Below are 26,487 nucleotides of genomic sequence, written 5' to 3' on the forward strand. Positions count from 1 at the left end.
GAAATTAGTGACAGATTTTCCGAGCTGAGCTTTTGTTTTGTGGTGTTGTACATAGTGTCATCAGGATTTTGTGTTGCTATATTAGAGTGATGGCTCATCATATGTAAACGCATATTTGTCATGTTTCCATTGTAAGGCACATACTAGTAAGTTTTACAGATTTCATTAACCTTTTTTTTTTTTAAAATTATTTATCTGTTGATGGTTTTAAATCTTTTCCGTAGACTGGAAAACCAAAATGTCCCCACATTTTCATCCACAGAAAGACCCACGTTATCGACCTAGTCACCATTTTCAAACACTTCAGTCTTAGGCTTATGTTTTAGAAATCCGTGCATTCCCATTGGCTAAGAAATGAAAAACAAAATAAGTGAAGTAAACCAGAGAATAAATATAGGTGGAGTTTCTCTCTCTCTCTCTCTCTCTCTCTCTCTCTCTATCAATATTTCATCAAATATATCACTACATGTACATGTGCAGAACTATATGAGAGATGATCTTTACCAATTACATCACCAGAGACATGTGTTATTATTAGTATATGTCTACTTCTGCTTCATACTTAGATATTTGATTGAAAGTAGTCATTAACGGCAAACTGACAACTCAACTGTATGACCCAAACGGGATGATTTCAGCTTCTCCATCGTCAACTTCCCATATTTATGTAGCCACATTCCATTATCACCTGTATATGGTGTTTATATCTCTCAACTGATTCGATACGCATGAGCTTGTTCTGCGTGTGGTCAGTTTTTAAATCGAGGCAAGTTACTGACAAACAACTTGATGGTACAGGGGTTTCAACAGTCTCGATTAAAGTCAGCATTTCGCAAATTCTATGGTCGTTATAACGATCTAGTTCGCCAAGACAACCTATCATTGGGTCAAATGCTGTCTAGCGTGTTTCATACCGATTGTTAGGTCGTTCTTGGCACATTGATTTTGACTACGGATTACTCCGTTTACCTGATTAGGATATAGGGCTCACGGCGGGTGTGACCGGTCGACAGGGGATGCTTACTCTTCCCAGGCACCTGATCCCACCTCTGGTGTGTCCAGGGGTCCGTGTTTGACCAACCATCTATTTTGTATTGCTTATAGGAGTTATGAGATTGATCACTGTTCGTTATATTCACCCTTGATACAAAGGTCAAAACTTATTTACATAATCAAGTGCCTGTGATACCTCCCTCTGCGTGATGTGAAGTAAGTAAGTTTTTTATATTTTGAACATCGTATATAGAACTACATCCCTCTCTGTGATGTGAAAGAGGTCAGTATTCTATATTATACATCTCGGAAACCGTAGATAGGCATACCTCCCTACTTTCTTACTTAATCCTCGTCGTGTGGTTCTACACATAAGGTGGCTACAAGATCTCCCCTTTTGCTCCTGTCCTGCGCTACTCGCCCTATGGTATTCCAGGTGTATTCAGTCTCCCCCATTTCTGTCTACAGTTCTTCTCCAAGTCCCTTTCGGTCTCCCAGGTCTTCTCTTTGCAGGTGGTGCCCACTTCATAGCTATTCTTCCAATGCTGTCTTCCTTCATTCTAAGTACATGTCCTAGATATCTCCACCGTCTGCGCTGTATCTCCATGTTTATGTCTCCAATTCCAGTTCTCTTTGCTACATCCTCGTTGCTACCCGACTTGTCACCTCATTCCAAGAATCCTTCTTAACCGTCTTCCTCCAAACCCTCTCAGTCTTCTCTCTATCTCTTTGTTGGCCCTCCATGTTTCCGCTGCATATAATAACACTCATTTAATGTTGCTTTTCTATATAGCTTAATCTTGGGTCTTTCTCGAGATTTTCCTTGATTTCCAGATGTCCAGTTTTCGAAATGTTGTAGCTACTTTTCCTATACGGATGTTGACTTCCTCCATCACCTCGCCATTGATATTCACCACGCTCCCAAGGTAACAGAATGTCTTTACTTCCTCCAGATCTTCTCCATCTATGCTAATTGTGTTGGTGTTTCTGTTGTTCATTCTCATAACATTGACTTTCCTTTGATTGATTTTCAGACCGATCTTTCCACCCTCTCCCTTTAACTTGCAGGTCTTCTCCTACATCTAATGTTGCGTGTGGTTTAGGAGATTGGTGTCAACTACAAAGTTACATACCTCCTTCTACGTGATGCGAAAACTCAAATTTCTATATTCTATATCTTACACACCTTATATAGACCTCCCTCCCTCTGAGTGATGTGAAATAAGTTAATTTTCTATACTGCATGTATGAAAGGTGAAGATAACGAACAGTGATCAATCTCATAACTCCTATAAGCAATACAAAATAGAGAGGTTAGCAAACACGAACCCCTGGATATACCAAAGGTGTATACATCTCAGACACGGTATATAGACATACCTCCCTCTGAGTGATGTGAAATAAGTCAGTTTTCTATATTCTGTTAGTGTATTTTGGACACTGTATATATACCTCACTCCCTCTGAGTGATATGAAATAAGTCAAATTTCTATATCATATCTTGAACACCGTATGCACTCAAAGGGAACAGAGAGTCGTAGTCGACGGCGAAGCATCTTCCTCATGCACCATGGACTCCGGAGTTCTCCAAGGCACTGTACTATAACCCCTCTTGTTCCTCTGTCATATAAATGACTTACCAACCTGAGCCACCTCCCAAGTTCGTCTCTTTGCTGATGATTGTCTACTTTATTGACCTATCAAGAGCATCAATGACCAGATTCAGTTGCAAAACGATCTGACATGACTTGGAGCGTAGGCAAAACATTGGGGCATGTGCTTCATTGCAACGAAGTGTTATCTCGAGTCTATTACAATGGGCAAGACACCACATCAGTGCCGTTAAATGGTGGATACCTACATCCTGGAACAAGTACAGGACAGCCCATATCTTGGTATTACCCTCAGAGAGAACCTCAAATCGTCAACACAAATCGATAAGATTGCAAACCCTTTAAATTCTATTCTAGGATTCATCCGCGGTAACCTTAAATGTTGTTCGAAACCACTAAAGGAAACAGCCTACATTTCATTGATCCATTCTGTACTTGATTACGCGTCCGTAGTATGGGACCCGCACCAGGTAAAAGACATAGACCACTTTGTTTGTCCTAAAGTGGAAACCGCTATCTGTGCGTAGACGGAACTATTGATCAATCCTCCTCTACAATTTAATCGTACATGGCCTGGTGGCCAACCCTGTTGATTTGCTCTTCGTGTATAACACCAGACCATCTACGACTCAGCATAATAAATCTATCAAGATGAATTACTGACCTGTAACACTGACATCTTCAAGAATTCATTAATGCCAGCTACCATCAAAGACTGGAACTTGTTGCCACCACACTTTGATCAACTGTGAAACAGCTAATGTTGCAGGGGTGGCAGTTTGTAAGGTAGAAATAACCAACTCCTGGCTTACGGTTCGCAATACAGGCATTCATTGCATGATAAAACGAATGATGATAACGATGATGGTAACCATATGATGATTACAATGGCTTAAGAGACAAAATAGTAACAATGAATATCACAGCGATTTACAATCAATTGAACATACATTTCAACCTTAAGAGTTATCTCCCTTAATTCAAGTATAGTAAAATATACCTTACTCAAATATTTAGTTGCATTATAAATATATGTAATGTAACACTATGAAATTACATGTTTTAAATATAACAGAAGGTAATATATTTCAATTACCTATCTATGGGACAAGGCCCAATTCATGCAAACATCAATATGCTGCCCGGATGCTTCTTATCTATTTATAACAAATATTGCATTGCAGTACTGTGTACACTATAATACCTATAGATATAATATAAGCATATACTGAGACGAAATAACTTTTGAATTTGTATTTACTGTTCTTCATAATATTTAAACTTTCACTCTTCTCTCAAGCAGTAATAATAGCTATATAGGCCTATACATATTATGAAGATAAATGTTAATAAAATTAGTATTTGTCAGGTCTAGATTTGAAGGTGTGAAAATGTCTTCGTCAAAATCAAATGCCAAATCAGCTCATTGATACTAAAACTGCTCAAAGTAAAACCACAGCCAACCTGACCAAAAATCTCTCTCAAGATTCTAAGTGAATAAAACTCAATTCTAAAGCCAATGAAATAGCAAAACCTGTGAACTTTTTCACTCATCTATTACACTAAGTAAATAAGGGGGTTGATCTGGGAATTTGACTTAAATCATAAAATGTGCTTTTTATTTCATATGCACTATTCATGTTTATTAAAATATGGTATCATATATTATATACAAGTTAAAACACACTGCTACATTCTTCCCCTCCTCTAAAAAATGACGTCCTCATCATTCTTCAAGAAGAATATTATACAAGTTATTTACAAAAGCATGTGGACAATGAAATACAGTCCTCTGTCACACAATTTATGAAAATGGATGAATAAAGTTTTCTTCACAATTTCAAGAAGAGTCTTCAAAATCTCATTTCTTTCAAAACCTTGGCAATGTTTGTCTTGCAAAATGTTCTGAAGAAATTTCGCTTTCTCGAACCAATGCGGGTCAAGGTCAATAGTTCCCTGTTGGAGCCTCACAAAGTTTCCACCTTGTATAACCATTTTGGCTCTCTTCTAGGTCTGGTCGACCTGCGTGGAGCAGTAACAGGTGAACTTGTATCCGTATCATCTGTATCTGGTTCAGCATCAGCTGCTGGTTCAGTTTCAGATTCTGGACCTTCTGCTTGTGGCGCAGGTTCCATAGCAGTCTCCTCTTCTGCATCATCTTCAAAATGCTCTCTAACCTGATGAGCGTCCTCATCTGTTGGAAAATTTGCATCCTCTATTCCGGGTTCTCTCTGTTCAGATAACACAATACTAGGGCCTCAATGTGATGACGATTTGTTCCTCTCGGAATCTCCATAAAGACTGCTTCCTCCTCATCTGTATCAAATTGGGTCTCTGCAGTTAACTGAGTGTCATTGTCTTTCCTTTTCCTTTGTCTTGTTCTGGGTTTTAGTTTTGGCTTCAGCATTGGTGGAACTGAATACTCTGGTGTTGAATCCATCTTCGGTTGGAACTCTAAAAGATGTCCAATTGGTAGCAGTAAGTTTCTGTGCAGATTTCTTACTCTTCCAACACCATCCTCCCTCTGTACCTTGTAAACAGGGATGTCTTTATTGGGCTGGCTAATCACTATATATGGGTCTTCTTCCCATTTGTGACGTCCGTCAAAGGCTACCACTTTGACGAGCACTTTGTTTCCTACTTCTACCACAACTCTTCTAGACTTGAGATCATAATTGTCTTTTTGTCGTTCCTGTGATTTGCGTGTAGCCTCTGATGCTCACTGATAGGATTTCCTCAGTCGCTCCTTTAGGTTGCATATATACTTGGTAAGAGATTTTGATCTTTCGTTCTGTCTGTCTAATCCGAATTCTATGTGTATTGGTAAGTTAGGTTCCCGTCCGAACATAAGATGATTAGGTGAAAATTTGGTAGTTTCTTGCTTCATACAGTTGCATGCATGTACAATGGGAGCTATGTAAGATTTCCAGTCTGCTTTTCTTGATTGTTCTAAAGATCCTGACATGTTTATTAAAGTCCTGTTGAAACGTTCGCAAAGTCCATTTCCCATTGGATGATATGGTATAGTTCTTGATTTTGAAATGCCGAAAAGTTCACATAATTCCTTAATAAGTCTGCTCTCAAAATTCGTGCCTTGATCAAAATGAATACGTACGATAAAATCGTTGAAAAATGCTTTTGCTGTTGTTTTAGCTGTTGTGTTTCTAGTTGGTACATCAATGGCAAAACGTGTAAAATGATCGGTTATAACGGTTAAATTTTCATATCCTCCCTTACTTTTCTCTAGACATAGGAAATCCATGCAGACCAATTCAAGAGGTTGCAAGGTGATAATGTTGTTAAGTTCTGCTTTGTCTTGTGCTGGTGTTTTCCTAAGAATACATATCCTATATTCTCTAATCCAATTCTTGTACAGTCCAGGCCAGAAAAATCTATCCCGAAGTAAACCTAACGTTTTCTCCCTTCCCGGATGTCCCATGTTGTTGTGTAAAGATCTCAATACATGACTTACTAAACCTGAAGGTACAACTAACTGATTGATTGTCTTCTCATCCACTTTCACTTCTCTGTACAGAATGTAAAATACTAACTGGTTAAATATAGAATGTAGATTGTAGATTCACCACAAAGCTTTATAGAGTGGATGTCAGATTATCATGTTCTGTTTTGCCTATGCATATTCCTAAATTGTCATTGTTTTCAGGAAGTGGTGTGACTTCATTTCAGCTCTGGCATTATGAAGTTCGGTGTCTACTACAGGATGGATACCCTACAGAGAGGATACTTCAAGCTATTCGACAGTCCCTAAAAGGAGAAGCTAGCAGGATTGCGATGAATATAGGTGTTGAAGCAACGCTATCTGATATTCTCACTAGATTAGACTGTGTTTAGGAACATGTCGACAGAGCAGAGGCTGTTCTTGCGGAATTTTATTCAGCACGACAGAAACCCACTGAAGACGTATCATCATGGAGTTGCAGATTAGAGGACATTATGTGCAAAGTGCATCAGATTAAAGACATTGACTCTATTAAAAAGGATCCCATGCTACACAGCATGCTATGGATTGGACTTTCACTAAAGAACATCACTAGACACTGTTTGACAGCATCCAAAGATTTGATGAACTTAGAGTGGCTTTAAGGAGAGTGGAACAGGAACACAAGAATGATAGAGACAATCCTGTTGAAAACAGAAATTCTATGGAACAAAAGACAGAGAAACCAAAACCACGAAAGACAAAGAAATCTGTATAAAACAAAGACACTAGTGACAGTGTGATTTTTAATGACATGCAGATTTAAATGAATTCGGACATTGATAATCCTATTGTAAACACTCGGGATAACAGTGAAACAGATATAGGAACTGTGTCAACATCAAATGTGTCATATAACAGTCCAAAACATTCTTCTTCGATAGCCAGTAAACATGATGATAAACCTGTGTGCTACAAATGTGGACAACATGGTCACATCTCAATAGGATGTCGAGTGATTACGCACCACAAAAGACGATCGTACTACACTGAGGAATCCCGAAAACGAGGATATATACACCACCGTTCTCAAAGATGTATAACAAGAAGTCGTCATTGATAGGAGAATGCAATGAAGTGTCTATTAAGATTGTCAACATTGCAACTACTGCATTACTTGACACTGGTTCCACTGTCTCTACCATATGTGAAACATTCTACAAGGAACATTTCCCTGATATCCCATTACAGTCGTTAGAATTTGTACTAATTGTAGAGTGTGCAGATGGACAACAGCTTCCATATTCAGGATGCATTTCACTGGACATACAGATATCAGGAATATCATCATTTTCATTACTGAATGACTGTTTGTTCCTGGTTGTTCCACAGAGTGATCATAACTCGGAAGTTCCAGTTCTTATCGGAACCAATCTACTAGGTATCATTATGGAAAAACCACAAAGGATATGTATGGATACCAGTTCCTACAGAAAGCGGACATGCATACACCATGGTATCTATCCATGAGATGTTTTGTGATGCGTGAAAGAGAACTTTCCAAAAAATAGGAACATGCTGGCTTTAATCAAATCAGCAGAGAATAGGAAAATCACCATACCTGCAAATAGTGAAGTTGTGATCAATGGTTACTTGAACAAGAACGTTTTGTATGAACCAGTATGTGCTATTGTACAACAGACATCTTCATTCCAGATGACTTGGATATTTCGCCTACTTTGGTGACATATGATTGCCAAAAGACTGAATTAGTTCCCATTCACATCACGAACATATAAACTAGAACAGTTACAGTTCCACCGAAAGCATTGTTGTGTCAACTTCAGCCCGTCACAGTAGAAAGTCACAAGAGTTCAAATGAACAGAAACTTCAGGATACTGACATTATGGAGAAGATCAAGATAGATGATAGCAACTTGAATGCAACAGAATTCCAGAAAGGACTCCAGTTAATCAGAGCCTTTAACGATATCTTCTCGAAAAAATATGAGGATATTGGACTCACTGCTCGAGAGGAACATCAGATTGAACTTACCAATCCTGTGCCATTCAAACAGCGACACAGAAAGATTCCACTCAGCATGATTGACAAAGTGAGGAATCATATCCAGCAACTGTGCTTACTAGTGGTGTGCTCAGACGTTCAAAGTCGCCATGGGCCAGTAACGTGGTGTTAGTGAGGAAGAATGGTCAGCTCAGAATGTTCATCGACTATCGACAGTTGAATCAGAGGACAGTGAAGGATGCGTATGCCCTTCCGACAATCGATGACATCTTAAGACTCTTTGCATGGCAATCGTTATTTCACGGTTCTTGATATGAAGAGTGGATATCATCAGATTGGGATAGAAGAGAACTACAAGGAGCTCACCGCCTTCACTGTAGGGCCACTCGGATTTTTCGAGTATGAGCGAATGCCATTTGGGTTACCCAATGCCCCTGTCACCTATCAACGACTGATGGAAGACATATTCGCAAATCTTAACCTTAGCATATGCATCATCTACCTGGACGACATCATTGTGTTCTCAAGGACATTTGAGGATCATCTCGAGAGACTGGAAAGAGTTTTGCAGAGAATACAGAATTCGGGATTGAAACTGTCTCCATCCAAGCGCCAATTTTTCCAGACTAAGGTTAAGTACGTTGGACACATTATTTCTGCTGAGGGAATAGAACCAGATCCAGAGAAAGTGGATAAAGTGAAGTCATGGGCAACACTAAGAACATCCGAAGAGGTCCGGAAATTCCTAGGATTCATTGGGTACTACTGGAAATTCATCAGAAAATTCTCTAAACTTGCCAGACCACTGACAGATTTAACACCCAGTCCACAGTCGTCAAAAAAGAAAGAGAACAACAATCGTCAGTCAACTGGAGATGGGGTAGAGAACAACAAGAGGCTTTTGACGTTCTACGACAGCACTTGATATCACCACCTATACTTGGATACCCAGACATGACAATTCCACTTGAACTCCATACTGATGCTAGTTCCAAAGGACTTGGAGCCATTCTTTACCAAGAACAGGCTGGGATGAAGCGAGTCATTGGATATGCTAGCAGAGAACTTACACTGGCAGAAAGAAACTACCCTGCCCATAAGCTTGAGTTTTTAGCTTTGGAATGGTCCATCACTGAGAAATTCAAAGATTATGTATATGGATCAAAGTTTCCTGCCATTACAGACAGCAACCAATTGACCTACATTCTCTCCAATGCCAAAATACGAGAAAATTGGTCATTTTATTGTGGAGTGTTGCCTACAACGTCTTGATGTTAGATGTTATAATAGCATGATAATATTTTAATGTCGTAAATAATATTTATGATAATCTATTAGGGCATATATTTTGTTAAAATGTTGATAATGAAAGAGGATCAAATGAATTATAACGGAATAAGCCGCTTAAAGCATACGATATTGCTCATAAATATTTCTATATTTTATGCAATTTCTTTGATATTCATAGAAAATTTTTCTTGTCAGTTTAATCTCTTATAGAGAATACGAACCCGATGTATATTTTGGTATCGTAATATATACTCGGGATTTTATTATCCCAAAACGTATACGCAACGCGTTGCAGATAACAGTATATAGCCAATGTCTTTGTCAAAATCAAATGCCAAATTCAGCCAAGCCGAATCTCAGGCGAGATTAATAATATATACAAGTTAAAACACACTGCTACACTAATATAGTGATTAACATTCATTTATGGGCACTCGATCACCTATTCTCTTTAGAGAAGTCGAGAGGCATAGCCTACATCGACGATGTAGGCTATGCCTCTCGACTTCTCTAAAGAGAATATCGATCACCCTGAATAAACTTTCGCCAGTCCGGAATACTCAAAAGATCAATGTATCTAAAATCTTATTCACATTTTAAAGATTTGTTTTATTATTACTATATATATCATAAATAATTATTATTAATCCAATTTTTATTTCCTGAAGAATTATCTCCATGGGAAAACGAAAACCGTCTTCCTTTGGTTTTAGTATTTAGATAGCTCTATACATTTCCTACATGTTCTTTTGTATGACACTTTGTATCCAGGCATGATGTCGTGCATATTTAGGTCGTTTAACTGTATGAACGGTAATTTTAGAAATATGTACCTACAAAACGGATTGAGATTAAAATCCTTGGTCAAATTACATATACGGACATTACGCTCAGGGACTTGTAGAAATGAACTCGCTAACACAAACAGACCCAAGACATCACTCTGTCTTCAGCACAGGTTGAACTTTGTTCAGTGGGAGAACACGAGAATCATGTCAAAACCACACCGACACTTTCACATTACTCGTAGACTTGACATTCATCCACTTGTATGGATCATTGGAAAACCTTTGACAAAATTGTCTGCATTGATATTTGGAAGGTAATGCTTCAGATTGTTTATTGTGTGGCCTGTATAGACTTTATAGCTTTATCGTGTAACAGATAATATTCTAATGTTCAGCAACAGTATAAAACAAGATGTGTTCTTAAAACTTCAATGCTCTCAAAAGTGCATACACTGATGAAATAATATGTTTTACGGCGTGACCGTGTTTGAGGGTGAAGCAAAAAAGTTTTGACATTAGTATCTATATCCAAAACAGGACAAAAACAACCCGAAGTTAGCACGCGGACAGAGCTGTATCAAAGCATCCTAATTTTTGGACATTTGATCCGCCTATATATTGAACGCAGGAAATATAACGCAATTGATGTAAACAGTACATTGTGACGTCATATTCAGCGTCGTTATTTAGCAAATTTACAAACAAAGCGTTTGAACCACAACAAAAAACATGGCGTTAATCGTGGAGTGATTATATATGATTAAGAAAACAAGATTTACATGCTTTTACGGATTTTATGTGTAACATCTCAGAACGACGTGAACTAGGGTAGATGAGATTCAAAATGGAGGAATACATGTCCACGTGCTAATATTCGAATCGACGCCATTGGTACCAAACTTTTCAAGTTCCATAGGTATGGTTTAATTTTTCATTATTTTCCTATATTTTCCTTTTAAACATGTATATACGTGTTACCTATAGGGAGAGCTCCGCTCCGCTCTCACGGCCCTTCGGGCCGTGAGAGGGCTTCGCCCTCTAATAAGTGTAATATGTTTTACGGCGTGACCGTGTTTGAGGGCGAAGCAAAAAAGTTTTGACATTAGTATCTATATCCAAAACAGGACAAAAACAACCCGAAGTTAGCACGCGGACAGAGCTGTATCAAAGCATCCTAATTTTTGGACATTTGATCCACCTATATATTGAACGCGGGAAATATAACGCAATTGATGTAAACAGTACATTGTGACGTCATATTCAGCGTCGTTATTTAGCAAATTTACAAACAAAGCGTTTGAACCACAACAAAAAACATGGCGTTAATCGTGGAGTGATTATATATGATTAAGAAAATAAGATTTACATGCTTTTACGGATTTTATGTGTAACATCTCAGAACGATGTGAACTAGGGTAGACGAGATTCAAAATGGAGGAATACATGTCCACGCGCTAATATTCGAATCGACGCCATTGGTACCAAACTTTTCAAGTTCCATAGGTATGGTTTAATTTTTCATTATTTTCCTATATTTTCCTTTTAAACATGTATATACGTGTTACCTATAGGGAGAGCTCCGCTCTCACGGCCCTTTGGGCCGTGAGAGGGCTTCGCCCTCTATTAACATTAAAACATATGCAAGTATGCATTTAGATTTTATACAGTATCAGCACACTTATACATAAATACTATATACTAAGCTTGGCCCTACCCTGGGGTCAGAACCCTTACTCTGGGGGTCATCAAATTTACAATTTTGGTAAAAGACTACCTGCTCTATCCATACTGTTGCTGAACATTAGAATTTAGCTTAGATATTCAGAACAGGAATTTTTTTTTTCTAGATTTCATAGCCCATGGAAGTAGTGATACTTTTTCCACTAGTATTCAGGTGACTGATAAGGCCTGTGGGCCTCTTGTTAAAAAGTGAAATCTCCAAATGTTTTGAATATATTTTGAATTGATGCTAACAGTTTTCAAGATTTTACACCACATGCTGTTGTAAGTAGGTGGTAGATCTTTGGACAACAAGTATGCTTCACAAATGTACCCTCACCATGCACCAATGAAGAACTCTTAATCTCATTTGTATTATTGTACTCTGTGAAATGCCTACCATGCTTTCTGTAGCCTGCTCTGAATATCTTTGTCTCCACCACCATCTTTGTAAATCAGAGCACCTAAGTATATAGATGGGTTCACATATTTTACTTGCTCATTGTTAATTGTGATGGTGTAGTCCATTGTCAGTGTTTTACATTCAACTGAAGGCTGCTCCTGATGTTGATTTGATGGTCTTTTCACTTAGGTCTTGAAACTTTGAAGATCACAGAGCAATGTTAACTGCAAAATCTTGGGTCTTCCAGTGATGTGGTCAAATCCTATTTTTACTATTACACAATCTATTGTAAGATGGAAAGAAACTCAAATATTACCCAACCCTGCTTTACACCAGTCTTCATCTACAACCATTCTGATGATTCATTTTCCTTGATGACTGTGCCTTCGAATATCTCGTAAATCCCTCACACTGCACTGATGATCATATTTAGAATCGTGTAACAAAATGTGTGGAAATCAGTGCTCTTCCTTCATTTGCTCCAAAATGTTAAAAACAGATCTCTGTTTTGCTCTTTTTCTTCATGTTCTAAATCCTGTCTGCTCTATCCTGAGATTTGTAAATATAAAATATGCTTGCTTGGTAAATTAGCTGGTATTAAGAGCCATGTTACGACAGATAAGACTTCCATTTAACCTGATTCCTTGGCCATTGTTATTTTGAAATCCCTTTCTTATGTTTCTTTGTTAATAATTTTTGAATTGATAAAAAATTAATGAAAGTTTCCAATATTTACAACTCTTCATAAGTCAACATGTAATGATTTCCCATACAACTGTAAAGTTTTGTACTGCAAACTCTTTCAACAGGACTAAAGGATTAATCATAAATGATGTAACATATGAAATATTTTCAGAAAACTTCGAAATCATTGGAAGGGGCTACCTCATAAACAAAAAGTTATTAGTCTGGCGACATTGCTGGGAGTGACAGCTCTTGCACTAACACTTTACACGATGGCTCACACTGAAAGTGTCCCTATTACAGGAAGAAAACGCTTCATCTTCATCACGCACGATCAATTGATTAAAATTGTGGAAAAAGAAGTTGAAGAAGTAAGCATATTTTTGCTTCAAAATGCAATTTATTTTCATGATAGATTAATTTTTGTGATTAAACTTGAACTAAACTCGTAATATGTAAGTTACATCAAGGGGTGTCATCTATAATGCTTGTTTTGCTGAATGTGACCATTTTTTCAGATGATGTTTGTAGAGCAGGATAAAAATTTGGTTTTATCCACATTTCAAAGTAACTAAATATTGACCTAAGGCCTTACTTGGACTGAATTTGCAAGAACGTTACAGCCCCTGAAAGTCAGAGGCTATTTTCACAGAAAAATCTTACAACTGTTTAAGATAAAATTTTTGTCTCTGCCTTATATTCAGTTGAATGCAACTATGCCCTGAGTAAGATAGCACGTTTTATCAACCATGTATACTTAATTTTGCTCATTCAGAATCATAGAAGAATTACATTGTTTTGAAAATTTCATCTTAATCGTAACATTTTTTGTGAAAAGGGCCATAGATCCCTATAGGTCAGTGTTGGCCAGGCTTTATACAATACACACAGCGATTGTTGTCCAGCTGATTTAAAGAGGTTCACACCTGAATTTTTTCATATATCAAGTGCAAAAAGGTCATTTTTTATTTCCATTACTAGTATAAAACTTTTTTTTTATCTCTATTGTTAGAAGTTATGATTATGTATCTATTTTATGTAATGATTGATATTTGTTTCTTATGTTGTGTTGACACCAACATACAAATCAAGTTTAATTGTCGAATAAATTTTCAGTGCAAAAAGGTCATGTTTAGAACACTGTAGCTCAATAACAAATGTTGTTACCCCAGTTTTTCTTTTTAATTTCCTAATTCTCCTTCAATGTAGAAATCAAAATACGCTTCCTAAAAAAATTGACATTACTCCAATCTCAGGTGCAAACCACTTTAAGAAATGAATCTTCAATCTGAAAACTTCATCAATGCACATAGCACTTTGATGAAAAGGTTTTCCATTCAATTTTCCCTTTGATGCCTTCATCAAGAAAAGAATTATAAGACTCATTTCTTATCATTTAAATCTTTCAAAACATTGAATTTAAAGAATAACACTTGAATTTGTTTTCAAATTTATATGACATATCAATACACAACAGGAAGTCAATTAGATCAGGTTTCCTTTGATGCAGAAATAAAACGAAGTTTTCAGCCAATCAGAATCGTCATAATTTCATCATGACAATAAATATTAAATGATAACTAGATAACCTTGTAGCTGATGATCATCAAACTTCATAGTTAGATGACTGTTATTGATTTTTAGGTCTAAAGGTCATCACATTTTTATGCCCCCGCCACAAAATTGTCAGGGCATATAGTTTTACCCTTGTCTGTCTTTCCGTGACACCCATATTTCCAGACCTTTTTTTAAACGCCTTGAGATATTGAACTGATTTTTTGTGTGCAGATGTATATTGATAAGTTATAGATCGAGTTTGAGTTTTTGTACCAGTCCGTTGATTTTTGATGGAGTTGTGCCCCATTAACTTAGAAAAATTACTGTAACGACCAGTTTTCTAGACATTTTTTCTAAAAGCCTTGAGATATTGAACTGAATTTTTTGTATGCAGATGTATATTGATAAGTTACAGGTCGAGTTTTAGTTTTTTTCTCGTTTGTTAATTTTCCTGTTCACTTCACACAATCATTTCTGTTTCAGGTGGGAATTACAATTAATGTTAGGACCAGTTTTTGGACTTTTCTTATAAACGCCATGAGACATTGAATTGATTTTTTGTATGCAGATGTATATAATTGATAAGTTACAGGTCGAGTTTGAATTTTTTTTCTCGTTTGTTAATTTTTTATGGAGTTGTGCCCCTTTTAACATAGAAAAATTAATGTATTTATTTTATGGCTGTTAAAACATATTTATAAAGGATTGTTGTTGAGTTCTTCATTGTACTAAATGCGTGTAACATACAATCTTAATACCATATTCAATACTATAATTTGATGGATTTCCTACATTTGACTTTAATGCAGGTAGGGGCATTCGTGTTTGCATATAGATTTCGATTAGGAGGGGGGTGATGTATAAGTTTTATAAATAAAATTTCCTGTTTTAAAATGTATTTGGAATATACACACATGTACTGGTATATCAATTTTTACTTATACATGTTAATAAGATTGTTTGGTAATAGGTATACTACCATCATCTAATCCAATTTCATGCAGATTTTAGAGAGTAGTAAGGACAACATTCTACCTCCTACACATGAACTGTACAAAATTGTTATCGGAGTGGCTGAGAAACTATGTGTTAATAATCTAGACATACAGCAGATGAAAGAAATGCAGTGGAAAGTTTTCATTATACAGAATGACGAATTCAATGCTCATGTGTATCCAGTAAGTAGAATTTATTTCTGAATGCATTTTAACAATTCCTGTCGGGACTGGTTTTGTGTCTCGTGCACATATAGCATTTCCTTGATTGGTTTAATCTGTTAGCATCTAAATAATTTAGCCAAAACATTTAAAATAGTATCAGACCAAATAAATTTATCTTGGCATCAATGTTTATATGTAAGGTAAATTATATAGATATTGGCAATAATTTTGGTATTCAAGTTATGAGAGAGTTAAAGGTCAACTGAAATGAAAAATCACTTTTAAATATTTATATTATTTAAAGATATTTTAAATAATATATTTAAGTAATTTAATTGCTTCATTTATATCATATAAAATGATTGTGCGGTTTTGTTCGGTTAATTTTGGTCATGTACATGTATATGCGATACACACCGATAAAGATAGCGCAGCTGTGTCAGAGCGGAAAATGTTGTAAGATCGAAAGTTCAATGTCTGACAAAAAATTAAAATTCACAGTTTTCATCAGGATCCCCTGCCCCACCCCCTTAAAACTAAGTGTGATGAAATACAGATGAATGTTGATTCAAATTGAATATCAAGTACAAGTTTTAACAACAACACTTTATATAAAGTACTCTTATACATTTTGTATTGTTTATTCACAAATGAAAAGACTTATGTAGTCTTTAAATGCCATATTAGATATTCAAAAAGTAGATTTGTTTCAAAAAAACCTTTTGATGTTGTCCCATATTTGTGAATCAATAAAAACTAGGGAGCAATAACTACATGGAAAGAAAAATACAGTCTTTATTTCCACAGGTGTAAATGAAATCTTAATTCACGTTTCTAAAATTTGTTGTTTATCATAAAATGTTCTAAATCTAATTACTGTTTTAATTGTAGACAGGAGAAATTTTTGTAAACACAGGACTCTTCAAATTAGTTACGAATGTGGACCAGCTGGCGGCTATTCTGGGACATGAAATGGCCCATGCCCTTCTCTCTCATGCAGTATGTACATATACTGTTATGTAGATTTCTTATATTTTGTATATAAAATCAATACGATTTAGAAGTAACCTTTTTACTGTTCAACCAATTCTCACACTCGTGGTCTATTAACCGGTCAACAGTTTACAAACTGTTTACCGGGCAATAGTCTGCTTTATTTCTATTGGCTATGTAAGTCACATGGTTCTGGGTCTACTGCTTTATTTACGTAATGGCGAGGTCCACTGATTTTACTGATGATAAAATACAAAATTTATGAGATGGAATGCAGAACAGAAACACGAAAAATGTAATTATTGATTATTAATTAAGTTATTGTGTATGTTTTCTTTTAAAATAGTGGATGTGTTGATAAATGTATACAATCCCTCGGTCATGTTAAATGTTCAGAGTTAACAAACCATGTGTATCTAGTAAAACATCCTAAATATTATAACAAAACAGTTATAGACAGTGTCCTTGGACAACAGCTGTTCTGTTTGACCCTCGAACGAATCTGTTGCCCTCAGCCTATCTTCGGGCAACAGACCCGTTCTCGGGTCAAACAAAACAGCTGTTGTCCTCAAACCCAGTCAATAACTGTATAATGTTTCATAGAATAATATAGTTTTATACTAGAGAAGTAAGTCTTTGTTATACTGAACCTGTCTGTAGTGAACTCTTGTTTATTACAAAACAATATTCATTTCCCAAAGAAGTATATTGTATTGCAAATCAATTTGATTATTTACACATTTTAATGAATTATGTCATTAGATAGCAATTCCCATGGTGCCGTGATGTTTGAAAGAGACATGACTTTTGTGTGTATTATATGTTTTTTGTTTTTCTTCATCCATTCATTTGAAATTGATCTTTGCTGATATTATAACAGATACAAAAAACTTGTAATCTTCACAGGCAGAGCAGCTGAGTTACGGACAGAAATGGGACTTTTTTGTGATTGTGATAATGGCTGCTATATGGATGATTATACCCAGTGATGGAATTGCTTCAATAACTTCCTGGTTTATGAATCGTGTTATCAAGGTATTTAATGTCAAAAGCTCAAGTTTTCTCATCAAAGATTTTTCCCCTTTTGTCTGTTTGATTTCATTCTGTCTCTTAACTTTCAATTTCACACAAACAACAGTCCACAATTTGTGATGTTGATATGCAGGCATTTTCCTTGACCAGACACATTTGCTCTGTGGCCTCTGGACCAGTAGATGTTCAAAGTTCTAAACAAGGATTTGTAGAATCCTTCATTAGTACATGTGTAAGATAGGGAAATTCCACCGAGGGGACAAGATTAAATTGCAGTCTAGGACGAGGCTTTGCCGAGTTTTAGACATCGGATCTTGTTCCAGAGGTGGAATTTCCCTATCCTACACGAGTAGATAATGAAGGATTATTTTTCTCACATTTTACCCACAGTTTAGTGCATAAATTCAAGAGCTTTGAGAAAATTCAAAACTATCGAACTCCTCATTTCAACTTTACAGCGAATTACAAAAGACCGGTTGAGTTTTCAATTGCCTGCTGGATTGATCAACAGACTTTACAATTTGGTCAGCAAAGTATCACATTTGGTCTGAATTTAGGTCACAAAGTTACTCAGGTATGACAAAGAATTGACAACTTTTTTTTCCTCAGTGTGAGTGACAACCCCATAAATAAGATAATTTACTTCAGTTTTACTGATTATTTCAGGAAAAAGAATTTCTCTAATTGTATAAGTTAATAATTTCTTTGTTAAAATATCTCTCCATCTTATTTTTTTCATGGTTATAAGCTGAATAGATGTTGTAAAATTCCCAAAGATAGATGTGCACTAACCAACCCTAAAAACTATAAATAGAGTAGAAGACTGAACCTAAATGGTTTAGCTATAACAACAAGAATTCTATTGGTCAGAAACAGTAACAATAGAAGAGTTTTCTGGAAGTTTTCTTTGTATGATATGAATGGAATGACCTCAAATATAGATTGACAAACAGACGAATGGTACATGTACATGTGGACACTTTGTGAGATGTCTAATGAAATTTTTTAAAAAGTGAAATTGATAAGAGTTTAGAAAAGTTCAATTTAATCAATAAAAAAAATGCATTTGAGAGAGAGAGAGAGAGAGAGAGAGAGAGAGAGAGAGAGAGAGAGAGAGAGAATGCACCCTTTTCTTTACTTAAAGTAATCAAATGTATTTTTGAAAGAAAAATATCAAATTTGATTTTATTCCAAATTTATTGATTTAAAAACACTTGAAATAATGTTTCAAAGAGAGAGAGAGAGAGAGAGAGAGAGAGAGAGAGAGAGAGTGCACCTTTAATTAAACATGTTAAAGTAATCAAATGTATATCTGAGAGAAAAATATATTCAATTTGATTTAATTGATGTTCACTTTGAAAAAAAAATTCATAGGGAAATAGCTGCAAAAGACACTGAAATCAACTCCGATTTACCTGTAAAAGCAACCTACGCTTGAGTAACTTTGTGACCTAAATTCAGACCAAATGTGATTCTTGGCTGACCAAATTGTAAAGTCTATTGATCAATCCAGCAGGCGATTGAAAACTCAACCGGTCTTTTGTAATTCGCTGTAATGCAAAAAGCCAGAAAGAGCATACCCGAAAATGGTTTACACTGTAAGTGTAACCTAAAAAACTTCAGGTTGTCCATCAGAAAGCTATATCAAAATGAAATTTAAAGAAAACAATACAAAATATTATACTGCACGGTGTAATGTAAATCATTGAAAATATATGACGCCACAATCAAATGACGTCGCACCAATGTGACAGAAAAATCTCACATGGCTGTCTCACATGGGTAAAGTCAATCTCACACTGGTGATAATGTGAGAAATGTATACACTATACACAGAGGTGCTAATATTAGCATGACAATAGATCATGCCATTTACACCCTCATCGTTAAAACAAACTAGACAATTATTTCTAAATCAGGTGAGAATGTGGCTCTTGGACCTTGTATGAAACAGACAGTGGTAAAATATATGTAGACAGGCTTATGCTTGTGATGATACTTTTGCATGGTCACAAATACGTAATTTTCCACACCCACGAAGCAAAGTAAAATGAATATAGAATATTAAAATCATAGAATTAGAACTTCTAATATTCTTATTGCATTAAAATTAGTTGCTATAAATGAGATTAGCTGTAATTAAAGCAGCCCTTTTTATTATACATTCTATATACTGAGATTATGGTCATTCTTATTTCTTTCTTTTGTAGTATTTTGATTTGCCATTCAGCAGAGAGCTGGAAAAGGAAGCAGATAAAGTAGGCCTCCAGCTGGCAGCCAAGGTTTGTTTTTATTATTGAGTACTTGTAGTACAAAAACAGCCAAGATTTGTATATATTATTGAGTACTTATAGTACAAAAACAGTCAAGGTTTGTTTTTATTATTGAGTACTTATAGTACAAAAACAGCCAAGATTTGTCTCTATAATGGAGTGTCTATTGTACAAAGATAGTCAAGGTCATCTCTATCATATAGTATCTATTGTACAAAGACAGTCAAGGTTGTCTCTATCATGTAGTATCTATTGTACAAAGACAGTCAAGGTCATCTCTATCATGTAGTATCTATTGTACAAAGACAGTCAAGGTCATCTCTGTCATGTAGTATCTATTGTACAAAGACAGTCAAGGTCATCTCTGTCATGTAGTATCTATTGTACAAAGACAAACAAGGTTGTCTTTATTATTGAATATATTTAATAGTACAATGGTGCCTGTTGTTATTTACAAATAACGTATTATGTTTTACAGCCAAGTACAGTGCTCCCTCAATATATTGCCAACTTCTGTTCAAGACGAACTTTGGCAATGAAGCGGGGTGACAATACGTGTATAACAAATTCACCATTACTGACAAATTCACTGAACAGTAAAAAAAAAATTCAATTCCGTAAATTTATTTGGGCTCCATTCTGTATAAACATTTAAATAATCTTGAGTTTAATTCAGCAATTATTAGTAATTAACGTGACCACCTGCCTGTCACATTTCATCCCACCCCTCTCAAAGTACAGGTATGGTTACCGATGGGTGTTTGGTAATTGGAATTATTATAGAGGGTAAACCCTATAAAATTTGACCATTTATTTGTGAAAATCAGTGGCATATGGCATTATGGGGGGGGGGGGGGGGGGGGGGGGGGGGGGGGGGGGGGGGCGCTTACATCGAGGGATCACTGTAATAGAGATATATTAGTGGCTAATATTTGGTACAATGATTGCTTATAAATAGAATCAAAACATATTTGAAATATCCTTTCTGACTGAAAGGACATCCAGCAGGGTGTCAAGTTTCCAATAAATTCCTTTATTTGGGGGTTATTCCTATAAATTCTTATATTTGGGGGTTATTCCTATAAATTCCTATATTTGGGGGTTATATTCCTATAAATTCCTATATTTCCACAAAAATTCCAATATTCCTGTGAAATTCCTATATTTTAGGGTAAGCAAGAAATGTTGAGATTCTGAAGCAAAACCAGTACTGTATATTACAAACAATTTGTGTCATCTGTTTGTAACTATACAACATTGACTTCAAAATTCACCTTTCTTTCAGGTGTGGCGATCCTGCCCAACCCAACTATTTTAGCTTTAACTGCTGGATTTGTTTTTCTTCCTTGCGGGAAGTCAAACAGTCCTGCAGATGAAGCTGTCCCATGTTCTAACAAGTGTTTTGTAACAAGACTTTGTGTGAAAATGCCTAAGGATAAAACTAAGTTTCAGGAACACTGGTTAACTGAAGTAGATTCAAATGGACACAGATTACAGTCATAAGATGATAGCTTGCCAAATGTGTCATTTTGTTAATTGACATTATTTTATTGAAACAATGAAAGTTGTAATTCCTGTAAATAAAAGGAGAGTATAGTGAGTGGAGGAGGAGGCTTAATTAACAGTCCAGAAGTTCTACGTTTTTCTTGTCCTATATATTCCTATATTTCTGAGAAAAAGGTGCTATATTTCTGGGGTATGCCCTATATTTTTTTGGGACCAAAATTCACTTGATGCCCTGATCCAGTTCTGATCTTATTTTTGCATCAGTGGCATCTTCTTGTTGGAAAAATTACAAGGGTGTGTTTAATTCCTTCTTGATATAGGCCTGCTTTGATATCAGGGAGGCCAGTGTTGTATGGACATTAATGCAGGTGAAGGACACGATGGAGGGAACAGTTATCCCAGAATTCATGTCAACTCATCCATCCAATGAAACCAGAGTGGAACTCATAGACTTCTTGATACCAAGAGTATGTACTAAAATGATTAACAGTAAGATGAAGTGTAAAGAGTATAGGTACAAGAATTACACTGAATACAATTTGGATGAATTTTGAAGGCCATAAGAAAGCAGAAAACATCGGTTAGTATGAAGTGAGTAGATTGATCACTGAGTAAATATCATGTCATGATACAGTGAAACCTGTCTAATCTGACATGCACTGGGAGACATTAAGTACTGTGAAACCTGTCTAATCCGACATGCACTGGGAGACATTAAGTACTGTGAAACCTGTCTAATCCGACATGCACTGGGAGACATTTTATTTTGTTAGCTCACCTGAGCTTTTCTAATCACTTATTGTCTGTCGTCTGTTCATATACTTTTCACACTTTCATCTTTTCCAGAACCACTGGACCAATTTCAATCAGTCTTTGGTACAGATCATCCTTAGGTGAAGAGAATTCAAGTTTGTTCAAATGAAGGGGCCATGCCCCCTTCAAAGGCGAGATAATCACAAAAAGGCAAAAATAGGGTGGGATCATTTAAAAATCTTCTCAAGAACCACTGGGCCAGCAAAATTGAAATTTACATGAAAGCGTCCTGACATAGTGCTGATTTAAGTTTGTTAAAATCATGGTCTTTGGCTGTAGGATGGGGCCACAATAGTGAATCGAAGTTTTTACATGCGAATATATAGGGAGAATCTTTAAAAATCTTCTCAAGAACCAATGGACTAGAAAAGTTGAAATTTACATGAAAGCTTTCTGACCTAGAGTCGATTCAAGCTTGTTCAAACCATGGCCCCCAGGGGTAGGGTGGGTCCACAATAGGGGATCAAAGTTTTACATGCTGTTATATAGGAAAAATCTTCAAAATCTTCTCAAGAACCACTGGGCGAACAAAACTGAAAGGATCTCTCCACTTTAGCTAAGACATACGACTCCTGATGATTTAGTAAAACATCAAAGTTTGAATTATGCAATTTATTATGCCCCCCAAGATGTTCATTAATACATTAACTTAGAGGTTTGGCATTTTATTTTACTGAAAAGTTCGTTAACAGTAAGAGCTATGCAGTCTTCTGTTTTTGTTAAATATCTATCGATATTCATCGAATGACGGTTTTTAAAATCTTTGTTTATCTTGAGCACAAGGTTGTCCAGATTTCTCTTTTTTATGTCATAAGTTGTTTTTGTAATAAATAAAATTATATCCAAAAGGCAAGACTGGACAATCTTGTGCTGGTGATGAAATTCATAAAAATAAATTCAATAAAAATATGCAAAAACTATACATTTTCTTTCTTCCTTATTTACCTGTATTGACCTCAGGTAGTAATTCTGTAGTTTTCAGGCTAAGGGTAACCATTTAAAACTTAGTTTTCTACCATTATATTCCAATATTCCAGGGGAAAAGGATTGTACTTACTGGAGATACATCGGTGTTTAATATTTTCCAAGAAGTCTAATAGATAAATCAATTTTTCTTTGAAAAGAAAGATGATAAAAAGGGACCACAAGCTACAGCCAAAGTGGGGAGGTCCTTTACATGAAAGCTTCCTGACAACATGCAGATATAAGAATATATAGGGAGAATCATTTAAAATCTTTTCAAGAACCACTGGGCCAGAAAAGTTGAAATTTACATGAAAGCTTCCTGACCTAGAGTAGATTCAGGTTTGTTCAAATCATGGCCCCATGGGGTAGGGTGGGTCATGTTAGTCATATTAGATTGAAAAAAAATCTTTGAAGATCACAACAAGGGCAAGGTGCCTCAGGTGAGCAATGTGGCCCATGGACCTCTTGTTAGAATATACAGTGTGTCGGAATAAACTGTTACAGTGTAAATCAATAAATTTAAAAGAGGAAATTAAGAATGAATAAGCATCGGAATACCCAGTTAAATGGATTGCACAGGTGTTGGATTAGGCAGTTTACACTGTCTCAAATTACAATGACTTTTTAATCAGTTTGGTATCCTGATTTTTAAAAACAGAATATTTCAGAGTCATAATTATGTACTGTGCAACCTTAAAGAGACACGAGTCCTAGCAAAGGCATATGGAATTTTTAGAATTATTAGCCTAGTAATCATGTATGGGATGGTGTATATATTTAGCACTGCCTCTTACATGTATTACTATAATTTATTTTTGTTATAGATGACAGAACTACGGGAGAAGTGTAGCTGTCCAAGGCTATCGTCCAAAGATCCCAGAGTAGCCATGCAGCATGTCAAACGTTTTGTCGACAATAAAGTGATAGCTCAACAGGCAGGACAGAACTTATCCAAAGTGAACTTAACTCACCAAAGAGCTGTTCCCAACCATCAGCCTGCCGCAGGACAAAAGTCTCATTCATGATCATCTGTCTTTGAATTTTTTTTAATAACATAGTGATTTTGAACAAGAATATTTTACCGGTACTTGTAACTTGTGGTGGAAAAAATTCAAATTTTTTTTTTCCTTAAAAACTTTGCACACTGATTACCATATATTAATAGAGGGCGAAGCCCTCTCACAGCCCAAAGGGCCGTGAGAGTGGAGCTCTCCCTATAGGTAACACGTATATACATGATTAAAAGGAAAATATAGAAAACTAATGAAAAATTAAACCATACCTATGGAACTTAAAAATTTTGGTCCCAATGGCGTTGATTCGAATACTAGCGCATGGATATGTATTTCTCCATTTTGAATCTTGTATACCCAAATTCACATCGTTCTGAGATGTTACATAAAATCCGTAAAAGCATGTAAATCTTATTTTCCTTATTATATATAATCACTCCTCAATTAACGCGATTGTACCATTCTCCTATGTTTGTGTATTTGCTAAACGCCGACGCTGAATATGACATCACAATGCACTGTTTACATCAGTTGCATAGAGTTTCCCGCGTTCGATGAATAGGCGGATCAAAATGTCTAAAGTTAGAATACTTTGATTGAGCTCTGTCCTCGCATGTTAGGTGCTATTATTTCGGAATATTTTTTGTTCAGATGTGAATCTAGATACTAATGCCAATACTTTTTGCTTTGCCCTTAAACACGTTCACGCCGTAAAAAATATTATTTTTGATAAACATGAATGTATAGTGGACATTAAATCTCTGATTGGATACAGTGCCATACCTAATATTGATAATGAAACCATAGCTTTGTGATTTACAATGTTCTGTTGTAATAGAAACTCTCATATTAAGGTGACTCCTTCAGCAGTGGGTTTTATTTCAGTTCCGTATAAAATCCAAACAGGAAGTGATTTACCGTCATGATTTCATACAACTTTTTATTATCAATTTTCACTGTCATTATTCTGATATGATACAATTATTTATCCGAGCATGTATGGCTAAAGAAATAGAATGAAATGGCTACTATTTTCACAGTGCTTTTTCAACCAATTAAAATTTTCTTCCCCATGCTATTTCAGCAGACTTTTGATATAGATATTGTTTTTAGATGTCCCAAGGAAGTTGCACGTTTCCCCTGTTGTATCACTCTCATTAAACCCCCAGTGTAATTCCTATGTCAGTTCTATTCTTCATTATTCATGTTTCTTAATGTAGGATTTTAAAGAAGGAAAAAAAAACTGTTTTTTGGGTATTTCCTGTATATAATTCTTTGGTTTCAAATTTAATACTACATATTTGAATTTTACTGGTTTTGTGAGAGTAAAAATCTGGTTGAATTTTATAGATTTTCTTTTCATGTTTGTAAACTCAAGAATTATTTGTTTGTTGTTTTTGCTTTTAGCTTTTTATCATGCTTTATGCCATTTTAAATGCGTATTTTTTTATTTTTTTTTTATCAATTTATCGTCTACGCCAATTATCTGGTATTTAAATGTACACAAATTTATTTTCAACTCACTTTTCCTGTAGCAGTGTAATTTCATAACGATATTATTTTTCTTTCTAAATGACACCCAAGTTTAAGCTATTGCCATTCATCATCTGTTTATCAATGCTATTTGTGAACAAGTGTACAGTTTAATCTTCCTCAGAATGACTGCATACCCAGATATTATATTGGGTACAAATGTTCCCACAAAAATGTGGTTACTTTTAAGAGTAATCCAAATACATGTATCAATATGACTGGCCACGGCTGTTGATTGGCTGAAACAAAGTCTGATTTACCGAGACAGAATCAACTTCTCCTCAAGAGTGCCTGCATTCTCGGTCACCATACTCTACAAATATAAACTTTGACATTTTGTGGTAACATACAACGATATAGTTGATGCATAAAAAAACGAATGGTAATTTTTAATAGTTCTTTTGAAATAAGATAATATTCTTAATTTCTAATTAATAGTTTAATTACTTCAATTTTAAATGCTGGTTTTGGGGGCAAGAAATAGTCACTGTCTGACCTAGTTCTTTGTATTGTTACATGGCCATCGTCTGCTTTCTATTTCAACCAATACCTATTATGGTATCTCACGAACATCACAAGAAATGAGAAAGCTAGTACAATATATACGATGACTTATTTACATGGAAAGAAATTTCTATTGGTCCATATTTGACATTTGTTTGAAAAAGCAATGACTTCTGCTTAGA

General features: G+C 35.6%; 1 protein-coding gene across 3 annotated transcripts in view; it reads left to right on the forward strand.

Annotated features, from left to right (window-relative positions):
* The window catches only part of LOC125671399 (metalloendopeptidase OMA1, mitochondrial-like), a 26,838-nt gene continuing 351 nt past the window's right edge, over positions 1–26,487 (forward strand). Inside the window, exons 1-8 of one of the 3 annotated variants that reach the window (XM_048907133.2) lie at positions 1–146; positions 13,128–13,326; positions 15,517–15,690; positions 16,564–16,671; positions 17,572–17,700; positions 19,908–19,979; positions 21,797–21,943; positions 24,080–26,487. The exon at positions 24,080–26,487 is cut by the window's right edge and continues 351 nt beyond it. In XM_048907133.2, coding sequence (XP_048763090.2) covers positions 13,228–13,326; positions 15,517–15,690; positions 16,564–16,671; positions 17,572–17,700; positions 19,908–19,979; positions 21,797–21,943; positions 24,080–24,280 — 930 coding nt within the window. In that variant the 5' untranslated portion in view covers positions 1–146; positions 13,128–13,227 and the 3' untranslated portion in view covers positions 24,281–26,487. Of the gene's footprint in view, positions 147–10,097; positions 10,464–13,127; positions 13,327–15,516; positions 15,691–16,563; positions 16,672–17,571; positions 17,701–19,907; positions 19,980–21,796; positions 21,944–24,079 lie in introns of those variants that run through there. The other 2 variants (XM_048907132.2, XM_056163462.1) reach the window with 2 other exon arrangements.

The sequence above is a fragment of the Ostrea edulis genome, chromosome 4 (assembly GCF_947568905.1).
Source record: "Ostrea edulis chromosome 4, xbOstEdul1.1, whole genome shotgun sequence".
NCBI classification, from domain to species: domain Eukaryota; kingdom Metazoa; phylum Mollusca; class Bivalvia; order Ostreida; family Ostreidae; genus Ostrea; species Ostrea edulis.